At 44.4% G+C, this 20,583-nt stretch overlaps 2 protein-coding genes across 2 annotated transcripts in view; one reads left to right on the top strand and one right to left on the bottom strand.

The window, feature by feature from the left end:
- Positions 1 to 425: 425 nt before the first annotated feature.
- On the top strand, positions 426 to 6,586 carry TMEM252 (transmembrane protein 252). Its single transcript, XM_002689632.6, has 2 exons — positions 426 to 771; positions 3,817 to 6,586. The coding sequence occupies exons 1-2, from the start codon at positions 494 to 496 to the stop codon at positions 4,052 to 4,054; spliced, it is 516 nt and encodes a 171-aa protein (XP_002689678.1). The 5' UTR covers positions 426 to 493; the 3' UTR covers positions 4,055 to 6,586.
- A 3,411-nt stretch (positions 6,587 to 9,997) lies between these two features.
- PGM5 (phosphoglucomutase 5) overlaps positions 9,998 to 20,583 on the bottom strand; it is a 209,470-nt gene continuing 198,884 nt past the window's right edge. The window contains 1 exon segment of the mRNA NM_001102335.1: positions 9,998 to 11,470. Within this exon segment, the coding sequence (NP_001095805.1) occupies positions 11,381 to 11,470 (90 nt within the window). The 3' untranslated portion in view covers positions 9,998 to 11,380.

Here is a 20,583-nt window from a genome sequence, read left to right as displayed (position 1 = left end):
CAAGACAAATATGATAAAAGCCTTTAAAAATATCTTTTTAGGATAGAAAAAGGAAGAAGCAATTAGGAAAGGACTACCTGCCAAACCACAAAGAAAGTAGTTCAGCAAGGAAAGCTAATTTCTCTAGCATTCATTTGGAATCACCTGCCCTGGAGATCAAGAGACATTTTTAATCAAAGGATGAGAGACTTTCTTTCAAATAACTGGGGTCAGCCTAGGGTCCCATCCAGCTCAGAAGAACAAGACAGCTGTGCCTGCAGGACACCCATTCCTGCAGGACACAAGGCTGTGTTTTTAGGTTAATCATCCAAGGATATTAGAGTTACTTTCAATGGTTAATGAATAGCTTCTAAGAGCCTGCTTCATTTAATTGTCCAAAGGCCAGTTGGTCCAGAGCATATAAAGCTGTGAGCAGGCTAATGAGAGCATTCTCTCTGAGCAGGGGAAGAAGGGGGGTGGCAGGGTCAGGGACCTGGGTTCCAAAGGATCAGGGATGCAGAACAGAACCTGTCTAGTTCTCTGTGTCTTTGCCCTCCTGACGGGCTTCCTGATGATCTGCCTGGGGGCCTTCTTCATTTCCTCAGCCTCCCTGTTCAACTGCCAGGGGAACTTGACCCTGGCCTATTTGCTTCTGCCTCTGGGGTTTGTGATCCTTCTGGGTGGAATTTTCTGGAGCACCTACCACCAGGCCAGTGAAAGCAAAGGGGTTTTCAACCGTGTGCTTGGACAGTACCATGCTCAGGGGGCCCTGCCCCTGGCCACAGTGGACAGGTATGTGCTCAGAAGCCTGAGGACTGGGGAGGGCTGTGGTGTGGCTGAGTTCTGGAAAAGGTCAATGACTTTTAATCTGGGGATTAAAAGTTTACTGGGGAGCAACTTACAAGTCCCATGGGGTTAGCAAGGATGTGGAGAAATTGGAATGCTTGTGCACTGCTGGTGGGAATGTAAAATAGTGTAGCTGCTCTGGAAAATGGTATGAAGGAGCCTCAAAACGTTAAACCTAGAATCACCATTTGATCTAGCAATTCTACTTCTGGGTATACAGACAAAAGAAGTGAAAACAGGGCTTTGAACAGATACTTGTATATCAGTGTTCACAGGAGCATTCTTCATGTTTGTGAAAAGGTGGAAACAACCCATATACCCATCTAGTGGATGAATGGATAAACAAAATACAGTACATACAAAAGATGGAATATTATTCATCTTTGAAGAGAAAGGAAATACTGATGCAGCTGTAACATGAATGAACCTTAAAGACATTATATTAAGTGAAACTGGCCAGAAATAGGCCCCCAAAACAAATACTATGTGATTCCACTTATATGAGGTACCTAGAGCAGTCAAATTTCATAGATTAAATGTAGAACAGTGATTACCAGTTACCAAGGGAAGGAGGGAATGAAGAGTTACTGTTGAATGAGTACAGAGTTTGAGTTCAGGATGGTGGAAAAGTTCTGAAGATGAATAATGGTGATGGTTATAAAACAATGTGAATGTATTTAATGCCATTAAACTGTACACTTAAAATAGCTAAAGTGGTACTTCCCTGGTGACTCAGACAGTAAAGCATCTGCCTACAATGCGGGAGACCCAGGTTCAATCCCTGGGTTGGGAAGATCTCCTGGAGAAGGAAATGGCAACCCACTCCAATATTCTTGCCTGGAAAATCCCATAGATAGAAGAGCCTGGTAGACTACAGTCCATGGGGTTGCAAAGAACCGGACACAACTGAGCGACTTCACTTATACTTGATAACAAAAAAATAATTTTGATTAACCTTACCTAAAATTAGTATCAGACAACCAAAAATCTCCTAATTTTTGGCTAAACACAGAATCATTAGGGATAAAACCCCAGGCATCATTCTTAAGATACAGACAGGCTGCATGCGTGCATGCTAAGTCATTTCAGTTGTGTCTGACTCTTTGCCATCTCATGGACTCTAGCCTGCCAGGGTCCTCTGTCCATGGAATTCTCCAGGCAAGAATACTGGAGTGGATTGCCATGCCCTCCTCCGGGGGATCTTCCTGACCCAGGGTCTGAATCCAGGTCTGTCTCATTAAAGGCAGATTCTTTACCATCTGAGCCACCAGGGAAGCGAGACTCCATAAATTCTTTGTCCTCTTTGTCTAAAATATTTTAGCTACTCCATGTATTTTGAATATGAGTGATTAGCCATGACAATTGATTTTTGACATGATGCTATGATACATGATACTATATTTTTTACTAATAAGATACTAACTACAATGACCCAAATCTATTTCCAATGTTATTACACTAACTGCAAAGTCTTTGGATTTGGTAAAAAAAAATTAAAGGTGAAGTGACTGCAGAAGATGCTTCTAGAGTGATGTTTTCTTTTTTTTCCTTTGGTATAAATGTTATATGATTGCCTCCAGAATGTGAATCTTGATAAGAGTAACCAATTGCCTTAAGGATGTAGCTTAAATTTTCAAGCACATGCATACTATTGTCCTGAAACACTAAACGATGGTGTCACAACACCCTCATCTTACTGCCTCTTTCCAGTGCGTCTCTAGATGCCCAGCCCACTTAGCATGGCTAGGGGGTCAGTAAATGGTAAGTCATACTTCTCAGAAGTATCTTCATTTGAAAGGGGTACCTAGAATGAGACTTCAAAGCAAAGGGGTCTGCAAAGGTGGAACTCAGGACACTGGGACTGTGAAGTGGTGAGGGGAGGGCGGGGGTTGGGAGAAGGGATGTGGGGCAGGCGGCAGTCATCCTGGAGCCTCTCAAATCAGTCCAGGGATTGGTGTCTCACTTTGGTGTCTTCAATGCTTTTATGCATGTGCCCCATGACACGGCCTTGGCTATTCTGAGTGAAGGCTGAGATTTATGCTGTACAGTAGATGGCTCCTTCAGTTCCTTGGCTTTGGGCCTGGTAACGTTTGGAACGGAGCTGTGGCTGCAAATGGCAGTCCTTGTTCTGTTGTGGTTACACACCACAAACACTCCCTGCAGGCTCTGGAAGGGTTCACTCTATAATCACACAGCCCAATCAAGCTCACCCTCACTCTTCTTCACATCTGTGCCACCCCCTATCCCATTCATGATGGAGAAGCCAGAGGATTTAGCAATTAGCAATGTTGGGCAAGATTACTGATGAGTACATCAACTCCTGCATGAAAGGCTCCTTTAGCCATCGGCCTGTTGGCATGGAAAGGGCTGCTACTGAAATCTACATAAAGTTGTCAGTTCGAATAGTTGAGAAATCAGTATTTTGTGTGTGTGCATGGAAATGGGGCAGGGCGAAAATACTTGAAATTTGAATAATAGGGAAGAGAAGCATCTGATATTGTTCAGGAATCTTCATGGAGCTGGTTTTCATTCATTATTTGTTGGCTGTGAGGCTCTGAGACCATGAGTACAGCTGACTAGAAGACGATGTGTGTGAATGGGGACAAGGAAGTGAATGAACTAAATAACTGGTTAGAGAGACATTCCAGAGTCAAGGCCTGTCCCATACCCCTGCTAAGGATCTCCCACTGAAATTTCTGGGTTCCAATGAGTAAGAGAGAGGGGATAATGTGGAATAACCCACTGGGGAAAGTATGACTATAGAGGCATACATCCCATGGCTGATAAAGAGGGTTTTGCTGGAAGAGCAGCACATTAAAAAAAAAAAAAAAAAAAAACCTGGGATGTCAGGGAGGAAGAACATCTGTTTCAGAATCAATGTTTTCTAACAGTTTAGCTTCACACAGTGGGATTTGGGAGAGGCGGACATATGCCTCCTTGGCACGACCTACTTAAATAACACGCGAATGTCTGTGGCATTTTGTCCCCCAGACCAGGTTTTTACCCTCCAGCTTACGAAGAGAGTCCTGCTGCTGACAAGCGAGCCTGTCACACAGAGCAAGAGACCTCGGATGCTCCTCCACCTCCGTACACAGAGATGGGCCTTGAATTTCAGGATGAAGATGGGGCCCACCCAGAGGCCCCACCACCCTATGACGAGTCTGTGGCAGAGAGGGTGGCGGCAGCAAGGCCGTGGCAGGATGCTCAGAGGCGAAGCCAGGAGTGCTGAAGCAGGGGAAGTGCGCCAGCCCTCACGACGTACCCTCACGGGAGGCAGCTGCTAATAATAAACACAGGCAGGGACTGTGGGAGGAGAAGCTACACCAGTGACCCCACACGAGAGCTCGCAGTGGGACCATGTGAGGCCAGTGCAATTCCGCGTATGTGCTTGGCCTGCAAGGGCAGGGTGGGGCAGCAGGCAAGCATTTCAAAGGGTTCGCAGCCACCCCAACCCAGGAAGCTTTTGGACTGCAAAGGTTTTGTTGTGAGAGCTCTGCTCCACAGACAGCCTTTCTGCTCTTCCCCAACACTTCTCCCATCTCCTGACCGGCTGCAGGGAGAAAGAGATGCTGTTTGGACACCATGCACCTTCTTGGACTGCATCACAAATACTCACAAAGGGAAAAGGCAAGCTGGCCACCAACGGTCATTATCGTTTAAGTTGTGGGTTCTGCTGGCTGGTTTCATAGTTATCCTCATTTACCGTACGCCAGTGGCATGGTAATTCACACATTGTAAGAGATTTGCCCCTGGAACCCATGAATGTTACTTTGTATGACTTTAAGTATGTATATTTTATTTCTATGTGAAAGGAAAGTGACTTCAATACTTACTTTCAAAATGGTTCAAGCACAAAATCTTAAATAAGTATTTTAAGAACGGGATGGTTTTACAAGCATATATAAGAAGATTTCTTAGACACTCAAGTTGAATAAAGAGAATATTCAAAAATTCATAATACACAGGATTCAGGGGAAAAAAAGAATGTGCTAGCCATAGGTTGTATTAATACAGAAGACATAAATCTTGAAAAGCTTTAAAATACCCATATATTTCAGTGAATCCCCCTGTAAATCTCTAGGATTTGAAAGAAAGGAGACTATAATGTAGTACCTTAATTATTAACAGACAGTTCTTTGTGTCTCAAAACACAGATCCAGACACTTTTAGATTTAATACATTTATTTTGAAGCCCAATGCTTCCTCTTCAGCTTTATTATGTCTTATGATCTTATTATAAGTTTTAATACAAGAGGACAAGTCAGGTGGCAGAGTGGTGGGAGGATATTAGCCTGATGCTTTAGAGCTTGAGAAAGAAACTTCGTCTCTCTGGGCCTCAGTTTCCTGCCCTGTCAGGTGAGGACCTTACGCTGGGATTAATGTATGACAATTATGGACTACCTTTTATAAGGCGTGCTCTTTACTGTAACTGTTTACGCTTTTTATTTAGCCCTCATTATAGTCTGCAGAGATAAGTTCTGTGGTTATTCTCATTGAAAAGATGCATAAATTGAGACTTTGAGAAGTTAAACCTTTCCAACAACATAGTTATTTCCACGAGGGTGAAGAAAGGTCCATAGAAGAGCACGTGAAGACTTTACTTCACACTTCTGTGCTAGGTTGTGCTGCTGCTGCTAAGTTGCTTCAGTCGTGTCCGACTCTGTGTGACCCCATAGACGGCAGCCCACCAGGCTCCCCCGTCCCTGGGATCCTCCAGGCAAGAACACTGGAGTGGGTTGCCATTTCCTTCTCCAATGCATGAAAGTGAAAAGTGAAAGGGAAGTCGCTCAGTTGTGTCTGACTCCTAGCGACCCCATGGACTGCAGCCTACCAGGCTCCTCCGTCCATGGGATTTTCCAGGCAAGAGTACTGGAGTGGGGTGCCATTGCCTTCTCCGGTTGTGCTAATCCTGTCTTATTTCCCTCCTTCCAAGGAAAAGTTAAGACTTGTCTCCCTCTTCAGGAATAGGCCTTAACAAGAAGGGGAGCCCCAGGGTAGCAGCATTATTTTGAAGCCCTTAGAGAGGCAGCAAAAGTTAACTTTAGTGTTAACCGGCTGGCTTCTCTTTTAAAATGTAAATAAACCCTCCTCAGTTTTTCTGCCTAGGAGCTTGGCCCTCACCAAGTTGTAATTTCCTTTCATCTGATGCTTTTTTTTTTTTTTTTTTCCCATCTGATTCTTATACTATGATGAAAGATAGCTCCTTCTTGATAACAGACAGCCTTGGTGAAGGGGCACAGTAGGGCTTTGGATGCTGGAGGGAGAGATGAAGAGCTTTGGAGGAGGATAGGGTTGTAGAGATGAGATGGGGACCCTGTGGCCTCCTCCTTCTGGTTATTGCTGAGCGCTCAGATGAAGCATGTCCTGACACACAGGAAACCATAAGAGGAAATCCTGGTTCCTTTACACAAAGCAGGACTTTGGGCATCTGTGATTTGAATCCTTGACATCAGGAGCATAACTGGACATGAATGTCACTCATGGTTGCCGAACAGGAAGGTGGTCATTTATTAGCAAGGCAATTTATAATTTCTCTCTTGTCATCTCTTTCTATTCCTCTACTGAGACGGTTACCCTGGAATTCTCCTTAGGGTCTGAGCACATTCACTGACTAGAACAAGCTCTGTCACTGGGCTTTTGTCCAGAATTTGAATTTGTAATAGATGTTTTTTCTAAATACCACTGAGACAAATATAATTTTCATTTATATGAGAAAATTGTCTTAATCTCTTTACTGCAATAAATTTTGTACTTAAATGTTTCCCCTTTTTGCTGTTTTGTATCAGGAAAAAAAAAATCAATAGAGGAACATAAGTCAAAGTTTTATTTTCCATGTGAAACTAACACAGCATCTAGATGAGTTAACCTTTTCGCAAAGCCTAACAACCTAACGTTACTGAACATCAACTATTGATTCAGAAAATAAGCCCAGTGCTTTTTGAGGACATATGACTGACAGGTGTGAACTGCCTTTTAAAAAAACAAAAACAAATTTACTCTAAAGCAAGCATCAAGAACGTGATTATTACCCACAACAAATCCTGCCTTTCAGAAGCTATTAAAACCCACTGGGCAAATCAAACAAAAGTGTCCCGTTGTGATTAAGAAGAATTCATTGCCCGACCCCTCACCTCCCCAGAGGATTCACTCAGGAGAAGTAGACAACGTATCCCCTTTTCTTCCTAAAGTTTATGATGAAATTAATCAAATTAATACCAGGAACTGAGAACCACGATTTTGTGAAAGGCAGGGAGAGCGCTGGGACTGAGAAAGTGCAGGCTTTGCGGGTCCCCTCCTCTCCAACGTGAACAGCGGGCTCACGTGTCAGTGGGAGGGGGAATACTCAGGGGTGTCCTCGCCATTACCACGTCTCTCTAAGTAGCAAGTGAAAGCAGCCACCTCCGCCCCAAAGACGAGCATGACACGGCCAGTTAGAGAGCACAGCGTGCTGCATCTTTCACACAACAGAGGCGTCAAGTGCGCTTTTTTGACCCCTCCACTCAAAAATTCACAAGCACTTTTACCAACAATCCTATCCATCCTTTGCTCATCTATTTTCCAAGACACCTACTAGGTGCTAAAAGACACGGAAAGATGATAAAAGATATGGGTTTACACCACGGCCCTTCAACATATTCTATAATGCTCCATGACAACTTAGGCTGATTCACATACCGAGTGGGCCTGCCGTCAGCCGCAGGAGCCATCGGCCGTTGAAGTCTCCAGCCGGTGCGAGTGGAGCAGGGGTTCAGCTGAGCTCTGCTGCTGCTGCTGCCAAGTCACGTCAGTCGTGTCCGACTCTGTGCGACCCCATATGACGGCAGCCCATGTCCCTGGGATTCTCCAGGCAAGAACAGTGGAGTAGGTTGCCATTTCCCTCTCCAGTGAATGAAAGTGAAAACTGAAAGTGAAGTCTCTCAGTCGTGTCCGACTCTTCGAGACCCCATGGACTGTAGCTCTGTTGCCTTGGATAATTTCTTGCTGTGTCTAACTGTTGAAGGGCCAAAGACTGAAACACTAGCAGTAAGTTCATTTCCAAAGGTGCATGATTTCTGTAACCCTTCACCACTCAGGAATGGAACCCTCTTCAAGGCTGGTATCTGGAATATCAGCTCCCATGTGTTTCACAAGTACCTGGTGCGTGATCAACCAATGAAATGGAGGCACCTGTTGTAGCGCTACCGGTTTTCACAGGTGCGTTTCAAATTCCCCACGCCCTACACGAGTGATGGACATGCCTTACATTGAGCCACACTGGCCAATCAGAAGTTACCAAGCCATTAACCCTGTCATTGCCTATGTTGCCTGCAGAGAACGCTGGCTCAGTGCAGCCAATTGTCAGCCCATTATGCCGCCGTGGGACGGGTCATCAATCTGAGGCTTCCTGTGTGGAAAACCTTCAGGTCACACGCAAACCCTTCAGCCTGCAATGTTATTCAGCACTATTCATCCCGTGAATATGGTAGATGTGGGCTGCATCTCAGATCAGTAAAATTGATAAGGGATCTTATTTTAATAATGACTGTCTATCCATTTCCAAGGTCAGCCAATAAACTCAGGAATCACAGATGAGGCAAAACAACTTTTTTGATCTAGGGGGCTGGCTGACACTAAGCAGGATATTTCACGTCCTTGTTTCCCTCCCAGTAAATACCTCCCTGGCACATATACACACACATCTCCAAACACCCCCTGGGTGGGTAGTGGCACTGCCCTATTTGAGAATCACTGCATTATATACACTGTTGCATATGGTGTAGTGAGTGAATCTCTCAATACTAGCTGATCATAAGGGTGGTCCAGACAGTTGCCACACTCTACTCATTGTCCCTTCTAGGATCATCTCCTGCAGTCCCCACAACATTCTTGGACCTCTCTAATCATTTACTCTTAAGTGAGACTGGCAGTTGCAGCTCCATCTTTAAGAACACGAGGAACATCATGTGCAGAAGGGTGACTTCCTGTCTTTCACCTCTCCTGAGGCTAAAGCAAGAGGACATCCACGTACAGCTCAGCAAGAGAAGCTTGGATTCTATGTAGAGCAGAAATCATACTTTGGCAATGTGAATTTGAGCAGGATCCAGAGGCAGGCTGGGTCCTGAGCCACTACAGGACCTTCCCTTTGGGAGCCTTGCTGAGAAAAAGCTCATAAAAATAGGTGGCTGTGCAGCTGCTGCTTTCCGAAGCTGGACCCAAGCATTTGCTCGGTCTGATATATGTAATGCTGTGTCTGCTTCAATCCCATTCATCCAAGCCAACCTCTCACTAGACTCAAAGCAAGCCTCCTCTCCAGTCATTCTACCTCTCAATTTCCAGCCTTGTTCTTGCTGCATTCACCCCTGACGAAATTCTGTAAGCGATTATCAGGCTCAGGAATCTCCACTCCTTGGGAAACACCTTAGTTGCCTACTACCTTCCATCTCGGAGTCAATCTTTCTGTGTACTCTCCAGCAGGTTGCTTGTGCTGCTGCTGTAAAGTTCATGTCTACCTGATTCTTTATGCATGTTTACCACAGCCTCCTGTTTCCAAACTACAAACTCACAGGAGTAGGAATAGAATCTTATGCATCCATGTGCTGCACCAAGAAACCCAGGATGCCACATAGAGCAGTTGTTCAAGGAGTGCTTGCTGAATGAATGAATGCATATTTGGGCTGTTGGACACATATGACTCCACACTGAAATAAAGAAACAGAATTTTAAAGTGAGGATTGATTTACCTGGGGACTTCAAAATTAGAGATGATGAAAAGTTCAAAAACTTGAGAAAAAAATATTGAAGAAAAACATAGGCTTTGTTAAGCCTGAGGGTGTGCCCAGTCATGCTGACTGTCATGGACCTCCACTTTAAACATGTTGAGAACCAAAGCAACAAGACAAGTTGTATTCCACTGTTGATGAATTTTATAACTAGTTCCTCAGACTCTCAGCTCAAAGCCACTCTCCTACTATTTTGAAATGAAGATACTTGTGATGAAAGGTTAGATACCATGCTTCTGATGCTGAAAGGCGGTTTTGAGCATTGTGCCTTCTCAGTTCTATTTACTAAATTTCCAAGGTCGTCATAAGGAAAACCAGCCCTGCAAGTGTTCCAAAAGGCAAACCTATCAGAAGAGTGACCACTACTGGAGTTTCTCAAATGACAAAACAAGCAAAAATCCACAATTCTTGCATAAGGCTGAAATCAGAAATTTTTTTTATTGGCTAATAAAGGTCCTAGCAAGTATCTGACAGAAGCATAGATAGAAAATGGAAACAAACACCTTGCTGGGGATGTTTCCCTGCTTGCCCTAATCTTGACTACAGCAATAACACACTGCTGAACAGTCAAAGCGCATAACCTATCTCACCAGTCACACGGCAAGTGACTGCCGTTCCCAAGGAAGCAAAACATGCGCAAACAGGTCCCGTGAACCCAGGCTTCTGGCTGAGAGGGCTGATGGAGGCTGCCAGGGCTGCAATATCCTTTCTCTGGGCCAAGAAAGCCAGTTGTGACCCTCTGCTCTCCAGCAGGGGGCCCCACTCTCCCCTCCATCTCATTAGGGCCATCACCCGGTGCCACCAGTCAGGTTCTCTTCCAGCATCCGCTTCATCTCCTACTTGTGGAGCATGTCACTGTCTCCTTTGACAGCCACGATAAGTAAGATCTGAACAGTGTCCAAACAAGTGCAGACCCTCACTGGGAGATAAGACAGCAGTGAGAGAAAGTCAGAGAGAGAGCTGATGTGGTGGTATTTTGCCATCTCAACGGGAATCAGATCGACCCATGTATCAACCCATGTGATATAATCAAGGAAGGGCCTGAAAATGTTCAGCATTCATTCTCAGAATCCTGCCAGGAAACTGCCTCCCGCCTGCATAATGAATGGCTGAATTTGAAGGAATGCAGCCAGCTTAATAGCTAATACTATTTACAAAATAAGAGAGAAAAAACACCCTTTGATATGTTTTGTTGAAAGTGTGCCATTGTGGTTTGTGGAAAGCTCTAGAAGATGTGAAGAGGGTGGCACAGGCACTTTGGAGATGGGAAGGAGAGTGAGTGGCCATAAAGTGGTTGGTGGGCATGAGGTGGGCTACTAGGAGTTGCACAACTTTTGCCCAAGGGAGACCTAACCTGGGATGAAAAGGAGGAGAGTCTTCTTAGGTCTGCCTGAGCGGACCTGGGCTTAGGGTCAGCTGACTTCTGGCACTGCCCTCTCCGCTATTCCAGAACTTTCTCTCACCTGGCACCAATGATGCACAGATACCCTGACTGCTCCTGGCCCACTTATTTTCTATCAAAAGGGCAAATTCCCTCTTGTGACAAAGCACAGGTATCGAAAGGCAGTGTGGCTTTCACAGACAACCGAAGACCCTGTTGCATTGCAGAAACTGACTAAAACCCAAACAAAACAGATTTTTTTCCCCCACCTACACCCACCCACCCCCCACAACCAGCAAATCATTTTTTTTTTTTTTCAAAGTCATAAGAGGCACAAACAGGAAGCAAGAAGGCATGAGTGAAGTGTCCCCCGCTGAGCGCACTCTTTGGCCCTGGTGAGTGATCTTTCCTCCATTCAGGTGATGACGGTAGGGCCCCTCCGGCCAGTTCTCTCGTGAATCTGGGATATTTTCAGCGCAATGGCTATGAGAGGGCTCAGCACTGCCTGAAAAAGAAGGAAGAAAGTCTGTGAACAACTCACGTCAGTCCCAGGAGGGCCGCAGGGATGGGTTTCTACTCCAATCATCTGGATTCAGTTCCAATTTGCGATGCACAGGCAGTCGTCTTGAACAGGGCACCCTTTCTCTGGTCCTTGGTTTCCTCTTCTGTAAGAGGAGGCCAGGGTGGGCAGGGTGGCGGGGGGGAGAGGGACAAGATGATCTCCAAAGTCTTATCTAGCTCCCCAAACACTGCTCTAAGACAGGAACTTGCACAGTCCAACTACTGGAACATTGGAGTGTTCTAGGATCATAGCGCTGTCATTCAAGGAAGTTCAGAAAACCCCTCAGTTTTCCTCTGTGACAGCGCCCTCCTCCACATGTACACCCCACAACACACACCCTGCCCCTCTACGTGAACTTGAGGAAAAACATGCATTCTCTATCCTAAGTCCCTGGGCCTGAAGAACCTTGATGTTTCAGAGAAAGGCCAACCCTTCAGCTTGTGCAGCAGAAAATAACGGCTTGTCTCCTCCCATCTTGTAACACGGCGGCTCACGGGGCACCTTGGTGTCCCTTAGGAGGAGGCAGGGAGCTTTGAGGGCCTAGGGGATAGATTCTTGGAAAAGCAAAGGACATGAAGGGGAGGATGAACTGTGTCTTGCCCTTCAGCTGCTCGTCATTTCATAGGATGCAGGCAGTATTTTCCAAAGTGAGGAGCACACACTGTTCAAGATGGTTTTAGGGGGTACAGGGGATTATTTTCCATGGTGCATTGGACGTGCTGCTTGAACACTGAAAAAGTCACTGTTTTCCATTCTTCTTTAATCTTCCTAATTTCATCAAAGAGAAAATTTCTACTTGCTGCCAATTTTTAACACATTTATCAAGACAGAACATGCCTCAGGCAAGAGTTAGTGAGATAGAAGGCAATATTTGCTGTATGTTTTTATTGAATTCATTTTTATGGCAAATTTTATTTATCAAGGGATTACTCTTTTATTTATCAAGTGAGTTTATCAAGGAATACTATTTTTTCCATGGAGAGCACTGGTGTAGTTTGTTTGACATCATTGTAAGTTTCAAGATTAAGGATTTTCTATGCCATACCTTTACATGGTGGTACCTATTGGCAAGAGGTGAGGGCAACTCAGTTGCAAATCAGTATTGTAAACACTGCAGGTGTTCTCTTAACAGATCTCCGCTGAACTCTACAGATGAACCTATCCTCCCCATTTCTTCTGTAAAACATCCTGACTGATGCCACTGTTCTCTAACATAGTCACCTGCTTCTGCCTCAGCAGCTGAGCTATGTGCTTATTAGGAGTCAGTTACATTTGTTCCTAAACATGTTAATGCCTGTTGTACTTGTTATTGAAACTTTGAATTTATTAAATTATATGTAAACCAGTGAAATGTGAGAATAAATAGGAAGAGTTCTTTAAATGCAAATTAAGTTGAGTGCTTTGGGAAGAATTAGATAATGGTGATTAGTTATGCCTGTCAAGTTACATTTGAGATGTAACTTTGAGATGCTGTAAAATATTGGGGAGAATTTTTTAAGGTATAGAAAATTCTTTTTTCAGATTGCCTCATAAGTGGCTTTAAGTTCTCACTGACAATAAAGAATTTAAAGGTGGACATTACAGATGATGAATTATGAGTGGGAATCTTTTGAAGAAAGATAATTATAACACCAAACAGTACGCCCCTATTCAAAGAAAAGGTCTTGGACCAAATTCTAGCATATATATATATATATAAGCAGTCACACCAAGAAAGCAGGAACTTTGTCTAATTTAAGGCTAGAAAAGTGCCTGCTACTTAGGAGGTGCTGAATAAATATTGATAGAATAAAAGAATGCTACCTCAGTTTGAAAAAGTAAAAGTAATTTGTTTTGTGCTAAAAATACAATGGTCAAGATACAAATGCATTTAATTACCTCTCAACTCCCTTTTTGTTGTAATGAACCAAGCAGTTATCCCTTGTCCTGACCATGTCATAGAAGAAGGCTTCCATGGTAATTACGAAAACTGAAAGGAAGGAAACACATTTTTGAAAACCCCCTACGAGAAAGACCTTAAACACAAGAATTCCCACTTTGAGCCCCAGGCCAACCTGACACAGAAACTGTGGAACCGTGTGCCCCTCAAGAGACTGTGAGGGTTTGGGAAGAAGAGCGTCAGTGATGATCACCTCGGAGTGAACATCACTTGGATCCTTCCACATATTTTGGAGGAACCTTGGGAATTCTGAGATCCCTAAATATGCCCAAGTGTGAATTTTTTTGCCAGCCCTGTAAAATGGGAGCTTCAAGTCATGATTAAGGATCATAAATTAATGTGTGTTTTTTCTTGCTTGAGTGTGTATGTGTGTGTGTGTGTGAGAGAGAGAGAGAGAGAGACAGAACTGTGTATTTGTGTGTGCACACAGAATGCATGGTCTAGAATGATCACACCAAGAGGGTATCACTGAAAAGTGCTGCTATTTAGGAGGCACTGAATAAATGTTGGTGGCAGAAAGGATGCTATATCAATTTGATGAAAAGAAAATGATGAGGCTGATAGACTTCTGTGGCTATTCAAGAAGGGCACTCTGGGTGAGCAGGAGGATCAGAATTTTTACTATCACGTTTTTCTTTAGAAATTACATCTTTAATATATGTGAATTCCAGATACTGCTCTCATATCATCAACCATTCATCGTGGAAGAGAGATAGGGCTAAAACTAAGATCATGGCGTCTGGTCCCATCACTTCATGGAAAATAGATGGGGAAACAGTGGAAACAGTGTCAGACTTTATTTTTCTGGGCTCCAAAATCACTGCAGATGGTGACTGCAGCCATGAAATTAAGAGACGCTTACTCCTTGGAAGGAAAGTTGTGACCAACCTAGACAGCATATTCAAAAGCAGAGACATTACTTTGCCAACAAAGGTCCATCTAGTCAAGGCTATGGTTTTTCCAGTGGTCATGTATGGATGTGAGAGTTGGACTATAAAGAAAGCTGAGTGCCGAAGAATTGATGCTTTTGAACTGTGGTGTTGGAGAAGACTCTTGAGAGTCCTTGGACTGCAAGGAGATCCAACCAGTACATCCTAAAGGAGATCAGTCCTGCGTGTTCATTGGAAGGACTGATGTTGAAGCTGAAACTCCAATACTTTGGCCACCTGAGGTGAAGAGCTGACTCATTTGAAAAGACCCTGATGCTGGGAAAGATTGAGGGCAGGAGGAGAAGGGGATGACAGAGGATGAGATGGTTAGATGGTATCACCGACTCAGACATGGGTTTGGGTGGATTCCAGGAGTTAGTGATAGACAGGGAGGCCTGGTGTGCTGTGGTTCATGGGGTCGCAAAGAGTCCGGCATGACTGAGCGACTAAACTGAACTGAATCTTCTTGAGGCAACTGCAAAGGCTCTCAGATTGGGGAGTGAGAAGAGGGATGAAAAATTAGAAGCCTGTTGATATGAGATTTCTGAGGAGCTGCTGGACACAGCACTTGAGAAGCAGAAAGGAGCACAGGATGGTCTATTTTGACTCATTCATGTCACAGATGCAGAAATGGAGTTCATAGAGGAGATATGACTGGCCCAGGGTTACATGTCTGTCTGGTGGCTAAGCTGGGATAAGTAACACTGGTTCCTCCTCTACTGCTCTTTCTATGACCCAATTTTGAACGTGAGACCTGTGCATGACAAGGAAAACTAGAGTGGACAAGATGAGCCTAAGGGGAGAGATGGGAGAAATAGTAGGATCATCAGCCCACTGTACCAGACAAGTCCCATGTCAAACGAGGGGCCATGTAGACAGTGGGGAGAACAGGTGGGCAGTGGACAGTGGGGAGAAGAGCATTTCCCATTTTGTGAATGTACTAGAAGTTCCAAGATGACTCTTCGTGAATAAAGGAAATAAATTAACAGAGACTACAATCCGTTAGAAATAAAGTCTCTCTCTCTCTCTCTTTTTTTTTTTTTTCCTGTTTCCAGTGTCTCTTGGAGTGCTTGACATAGTTTTTCTACACTCGAGTAGGAAACAGTGAGTGCTCATTCTGCAGCCAACTGTGTCAGCAAGGCATCCATTCGACCATGCTCAAACCACAGTTCTAGTGTTCTTCCTCTACCTTGGATGGTTGAGTGGATTTTGCTGTTATCTTGAGTTAATAAGCCTAAAGAGGGAAATGGAGTCTGTCTCTAGTTTAAATTTGGATACTTCGTTTATCATGGATTTTTTTTTTTTTTGCATTTAAAAAAGTATTGCATTACAATATTTATCTTGAGTACTGAATTTTTTGGCACTCCCTTAAATTTTGCACTGTGCTAACCTCACCCTCATCTCAAGCAGAACAGTACCTCTTAACCCCTGAAGATATAATGTCCTATTCCATGCAATCTGTGAATGTGAGCTTGCTTGGAAAACAGATGTGATTAAGTGAAAGATTTTGAGATGAGAAGATTATCCTGGATTTTTCAGCTGGGCCCTAAATGCAATGCCAAGAGTCCTTATAGGAGAGAGTCAGAGGGAGATCACATGCACACAGAGGAGAAAGAGATGAGATGATGTAGGGATGTGGTCACAAGCCAAAGAATACCTGCAGCCACCAGAAGACGGAAGATCAAGGATCCTCTCCCAGAGCCTCCAAAGGGAGTGTGTGCCTACTGACACCATGAGCTCAGAATTCTGGCCTCTTGAACTCTGAGGGAATACACATCTATTGTTTTAAGTAACCCAGTTCGTGGTAGTTTGTTACACAACAGCCAGAAGAAATGAATACACCCTTCCTTTTCACAATACCTCCCCAGTCTTCCGCCTGCCCCTTGTCTCACTGCACTGTACCCCTTGAACTCTGATTTCTCAGCCCGAGGCAGCCCACACGCTCTTCTCCACTTTCACGTGTCTTGTTCTCTCATTTTGGACTGATGCTGAAATCTCACCCATCCCTCAAGGCCTTTTTCACGAAGTCTGTCTGATATTCCCAGGCAAGATCTCTCCATTCTCTGACCAAAGTCTAAGCTACAAAAGGCAAACTTTTTCTTAAATGTGTCTGTTTTCTTCCAAATACTACGTGTCTTGCCTATGAGAGATCTAAACAAAAATGGTGGGTTTGGAATGTTGTTTTGAGTGCTTAATGCAGTGGGTGATCTACTGAGAAACTACCTTGGGCTTTGCATCCTCTTCATCAGGAAGATTCACCAGGTAGAGATGAAACTGTCCATCCAGTCCCCCACCTGCCCGCTCCTAAGGCCAAACAGAGGCCAGGAACTGCTCTGCCTATAAAGGGTTAACAGGCATTTGGATGGTTCCAACCAGCACTAAGTGTAAACGTGGAGCTAGAGCTGGGCGAAACCTTCACAATCCAGAGTTCAAAGAAAAGGAAAGCTATCCAATCCAAGAAAGCAGTAAAGGGAAAAGATCTCTGAGTTCTGGAATTGGTGGGAGCCCCAGCCCCCTCGGACGCAGCACCACCAAGGAGGGAGGGACACACTGAGAAAGGATGGCCTGTGGGCAATGGAGAGGACTGTTAGGGAGAAGACCCTGCACCCACGCCCAGAGCAGTGCCCCAGACAGAGGACGGACAACACGCGGAGGGGAAGACAACCACAGAGGCCTGCACTCTTCCCCAGGATGGCGTGCACCACCTCCCTGCTCCATCTCCTCTGAGCTGTTTCATATGATCTGGAAAAGGGAAGGAGCCCCAGATGGCCGCTGCTGTGCTTCTTGCCAATTCAGATGGGAGTTAGAGACCCATACAATACAGGAATGTGACATTTCCTGCATCCTAGGAGTCAGAGCAACCTGCTGAGATTCTGAGATTATAAACTTGGAGGCATCCTCTGGCTTTGTTTCCAATACAGCTCAGTGTTGTAGAAAGGGTTTTTTGGTTTTTTTTTTTTTCTGAACTTTTTAAAAGTTGAAGTATAATTGATGTATAATATTGTGTTAGTTGCAGGTGTACAGCAAAGTGATTCACTTATACATATATATGTATATATCTGTTCTTTTTCAGATTCTTTTCCCTTTTGGTTATTACAAAATATTGAGTATAGTTCCTTGTGCTCTACAGTAGGGAGAAAGTTTTTGATTATATTGACCCTCAAATCCCAAACACTCACATAATGTACCAGAGAGAGCCATGTCCTGGGATCTGTAACTAACAGTCAGGGCCACTTTATAAGGGCCTGGCCCAAAGAGTAAGTGAGGGTGGAAGTGTATGCCAGCTCCTCTCAGCAAGGCAGGCGTCCTCACAAGGATCTGCATCAGAGGACAGGCTGCCTTTGCCTTTTCACAAAGATGCACTTTCCCAGCCTCACTATCCTGTGCATTCCTCCTGAGGGGGCTTTTTCTAATTCACAAAAAGGAGCCCTAGAGGCTAGATGCCGCCCTGTTTCCAAGAGCCCATATTTTAACTAACAAAGATGACTGGTTATTTCAAATCCATTTGAGAAGCATCTAGAAGAGAAACTGTTACTGAAAGCAAATATCAAATGATTTCTTTTGCTAATAAAAGTTAACTGAAAATGCTAAACACTGCAAACATTTTGCTCTTTTATTATTAATACAATGCATGCAACCATGCTCCTAAATTTAATCCCCTTTTCATGTAATAAATCTATGTGTCTTGATCCAAAATGGACCTAAAATTAACCAAAATACAGAATATGAAAAATGACTATAGATAAATCTGAATTCCAAGCGCAAGCTCCCTCCCTGAGGGTACCCATCTATCTTGCAAATATAAAAAAACAGGCCTCCATAAATGCTCTCTTCTGAGGGGGAGAAAACCATCTCAGGAGATGAGCGAGGAGAGACTCCCAAAGAAGTTCAATCAAAGCAAAAACTAAACTAGCGTCCCGGGAGTGCAGTGATGAGCCTGACAGAAACCACACTGTCCAGGCCTGCCCGGCCCCTTCTACCCCCTCCCCCATCTTTACGACTGACTTGGGGCTTTAGGAGGTGAGCGGCAGCACTTAGGTCGCAAATCCAAAATCAAGCAGAAGAGTCCTGAAGCCATTTTTCCTACTTATTCAAACTGGAGCTGCCTTTGGGTCCACACTCAGAAGCATGTTAGGCTGGAGAAGGAGAGAATACACACACACGTGCTGGCCAGCATTCGGGGGCACGGTTGAAAGGCGCCGGGAGAATCTTGGGGGCCTTTCATTGTCCTGTTGTGCAAACACAGACCGACCTGCAAGAGTTCACAGCTTCCCTGTCATAGAACTGCTCCCCTGGCCACTCTCTCCCTTTCCCTCTTTCCTCTCTTCTTTCTATCCCTCTATCTGCCCCCAAAACATGGCAAAAGATGGGAAATGACTGACTGGTTCAAACTGCCACACTATCTGCCTACCTCCTCCAATGTCCCAAGCATGTCTCCATGTTTCTCTTTACTGGGTAACTCCACAATAGACATCAAAGGTTTTCCTGATGAGAATACACTTGCTGGTTTAAAGGGAAACTAGATTGCCCACCTCCCCACTTGCAAAACTGTTAGCAAAATGTAACTCCAAGATCATGGCATCTGGTCCCATCACTTCATGGCAAATAGATGGGGAAACAGTGGAAACAGTGGCTGACTTTATTTTTCTGGGCTCCAAAATCATTGCAGATGGTGACTGCAGCCATGAAATTAAAAGCCGCTTACTCCTTGGAAGGAAAGTTATAACCAACCTAGACAGCATATTAAAAAGCAGAGATGTTACTTTGTTAACAAAGGTCCGTCTAGTCAAGGCTATGGTTTTTCCAGTGGTCATGTATGGATGTGAGAGTTGGACTATAAAGAAAACTGATTACCAAAGAATTGATGCTTTTGAACTGTGGTATTGGAGAAGACTCTTGAGAGTCCCTTGGACTGCAAGGAGATCCAACCAGTCCATCCTAAAGATCAGCCCTGGGTGTTCATTGGAAGGAGTGATGCTGAGGCTGAAACTCCAATACTTTGGCCACCTGATGCAAAGAGCTGACTCATTTGAAAAGACCCTGATGCTGGGAAAAATTGAGGGCAGGAGGAGAAGGGGATGACAGAGGATGAGATGGTTGGATGGCATCACCGACTCAATGGACATGGGTTTGGGTGAACTCTGGGAGTTGGTGATGGACAGGGAGGCCTGGGACGCTGAGGTTCATGGGTTCACAAAGAGTTGGACATGACTGAGCAACTGAACTGAACTCCAAGATTAAAGGCAGAGGTCTAAAACACACACACACACACAACACTCTCCAGTTCATGTTCTCAAGGGACTCTCTTTGTCGTCGTTCACCTCCTCTTTTGAAGCCAGGATCTAGGTTATAAGTAGTCATAGCCATTTTAAGACAACTAGATTCCTAGGGTTGGAACAATAATGTGATTCAGCTTGCGTTTCTGCATGTAGATCCCAGAATGCCTTGCTCCTTAGAGACAGATTAAAAGCATCAGGAGCAGTCTCCCAAAGACTGGTCAGCAGATGGCTACCTGAGGATGAGATAGGAATCACCTGGGGATGCTCCTCTGGGCTCCCATCATAGAGATGCCATTTCAGTGGATCTAGGGACCAGACAGGGAATGTGTAGCTCTAACAAGCTCCCACAATGATTCTGGTGCACACATAGCTATTGAAATCACACTCATTTGTGATTAAACACAATTTTTTTTGTTTGCTGTATAAACACTTATAACACTTATTTCAAAAACATTTTCCAAACCAGAAGGTATAGATAAAGAGAATATGTCTTAGGAACTCTATGCTGCTGAACCATCATTGGCTTTTAGGCCTGGGACCCTCTTTATTATATTGATATTATGATCCAAATTAAAAGGATAAAAATGACGTTAACAGTTTCCCACTAAGAGGTGGGGTCTAGTTCCTCTTCTCTAGAAACTTGGCAGGCTTGTTCAGCCAATAGAGTTTGGCAGGAGTGCTGTTCTATGACTTGTGAGTCTTGGTCACAGATGCCTGGCAGCTTCCCCACACTGCCCTCAGCAACCTCCTGTGTTAGAAGATGACTATCTCAAGGCCAAAATGGTGAAGAGGTCTCCAGAAGATTCCGGCTCCCAGCCATCTGAGTCACTCCCAGTTTTTTTTAGTTTTCCCACTGGAGATTCTAAGACATTCGGGTGCAGAGGCAAGCCACCCAACTCTGTTATGCCC

This window comes from Bos taurus, chromosome 8, assembly GCF_002263795.3.
Source record: "Bos taurus isolate L1 Dominette 01449 registration number 42190680 breed Hereford chromosome 8, ARS-UCD2.0, whole genome shotgun sequence".
In the NCBI taxonomy this organism is placed as follows: domain Eukaryota; kingdom Metazoa; phylum Chordata; class Mammalia; order Artiodactyla; family Bovidae; genus Bos; species Bos taurus.
This window is presented reverse-complemented; position numbering and strand designations above follow the sequence as displayed.

Excerpts from the sequence above, each read along its gene's own strand:
- TMEM252 (XM_002689632.6), top strand. The coding sequence starts at position 494 with ATGCAGAACAGAACCTGTCTAGTTCTCTGTGTCTTTGCCCTCCTGACG. Across the intron at positions 772-3,816 it reads CCCCTGGCCACAGTGGACAG|ACCAGGTTTTTACCCTCCAG; the intron begins GTATGTGCTCAG and ends TTTGTCCCCCAG.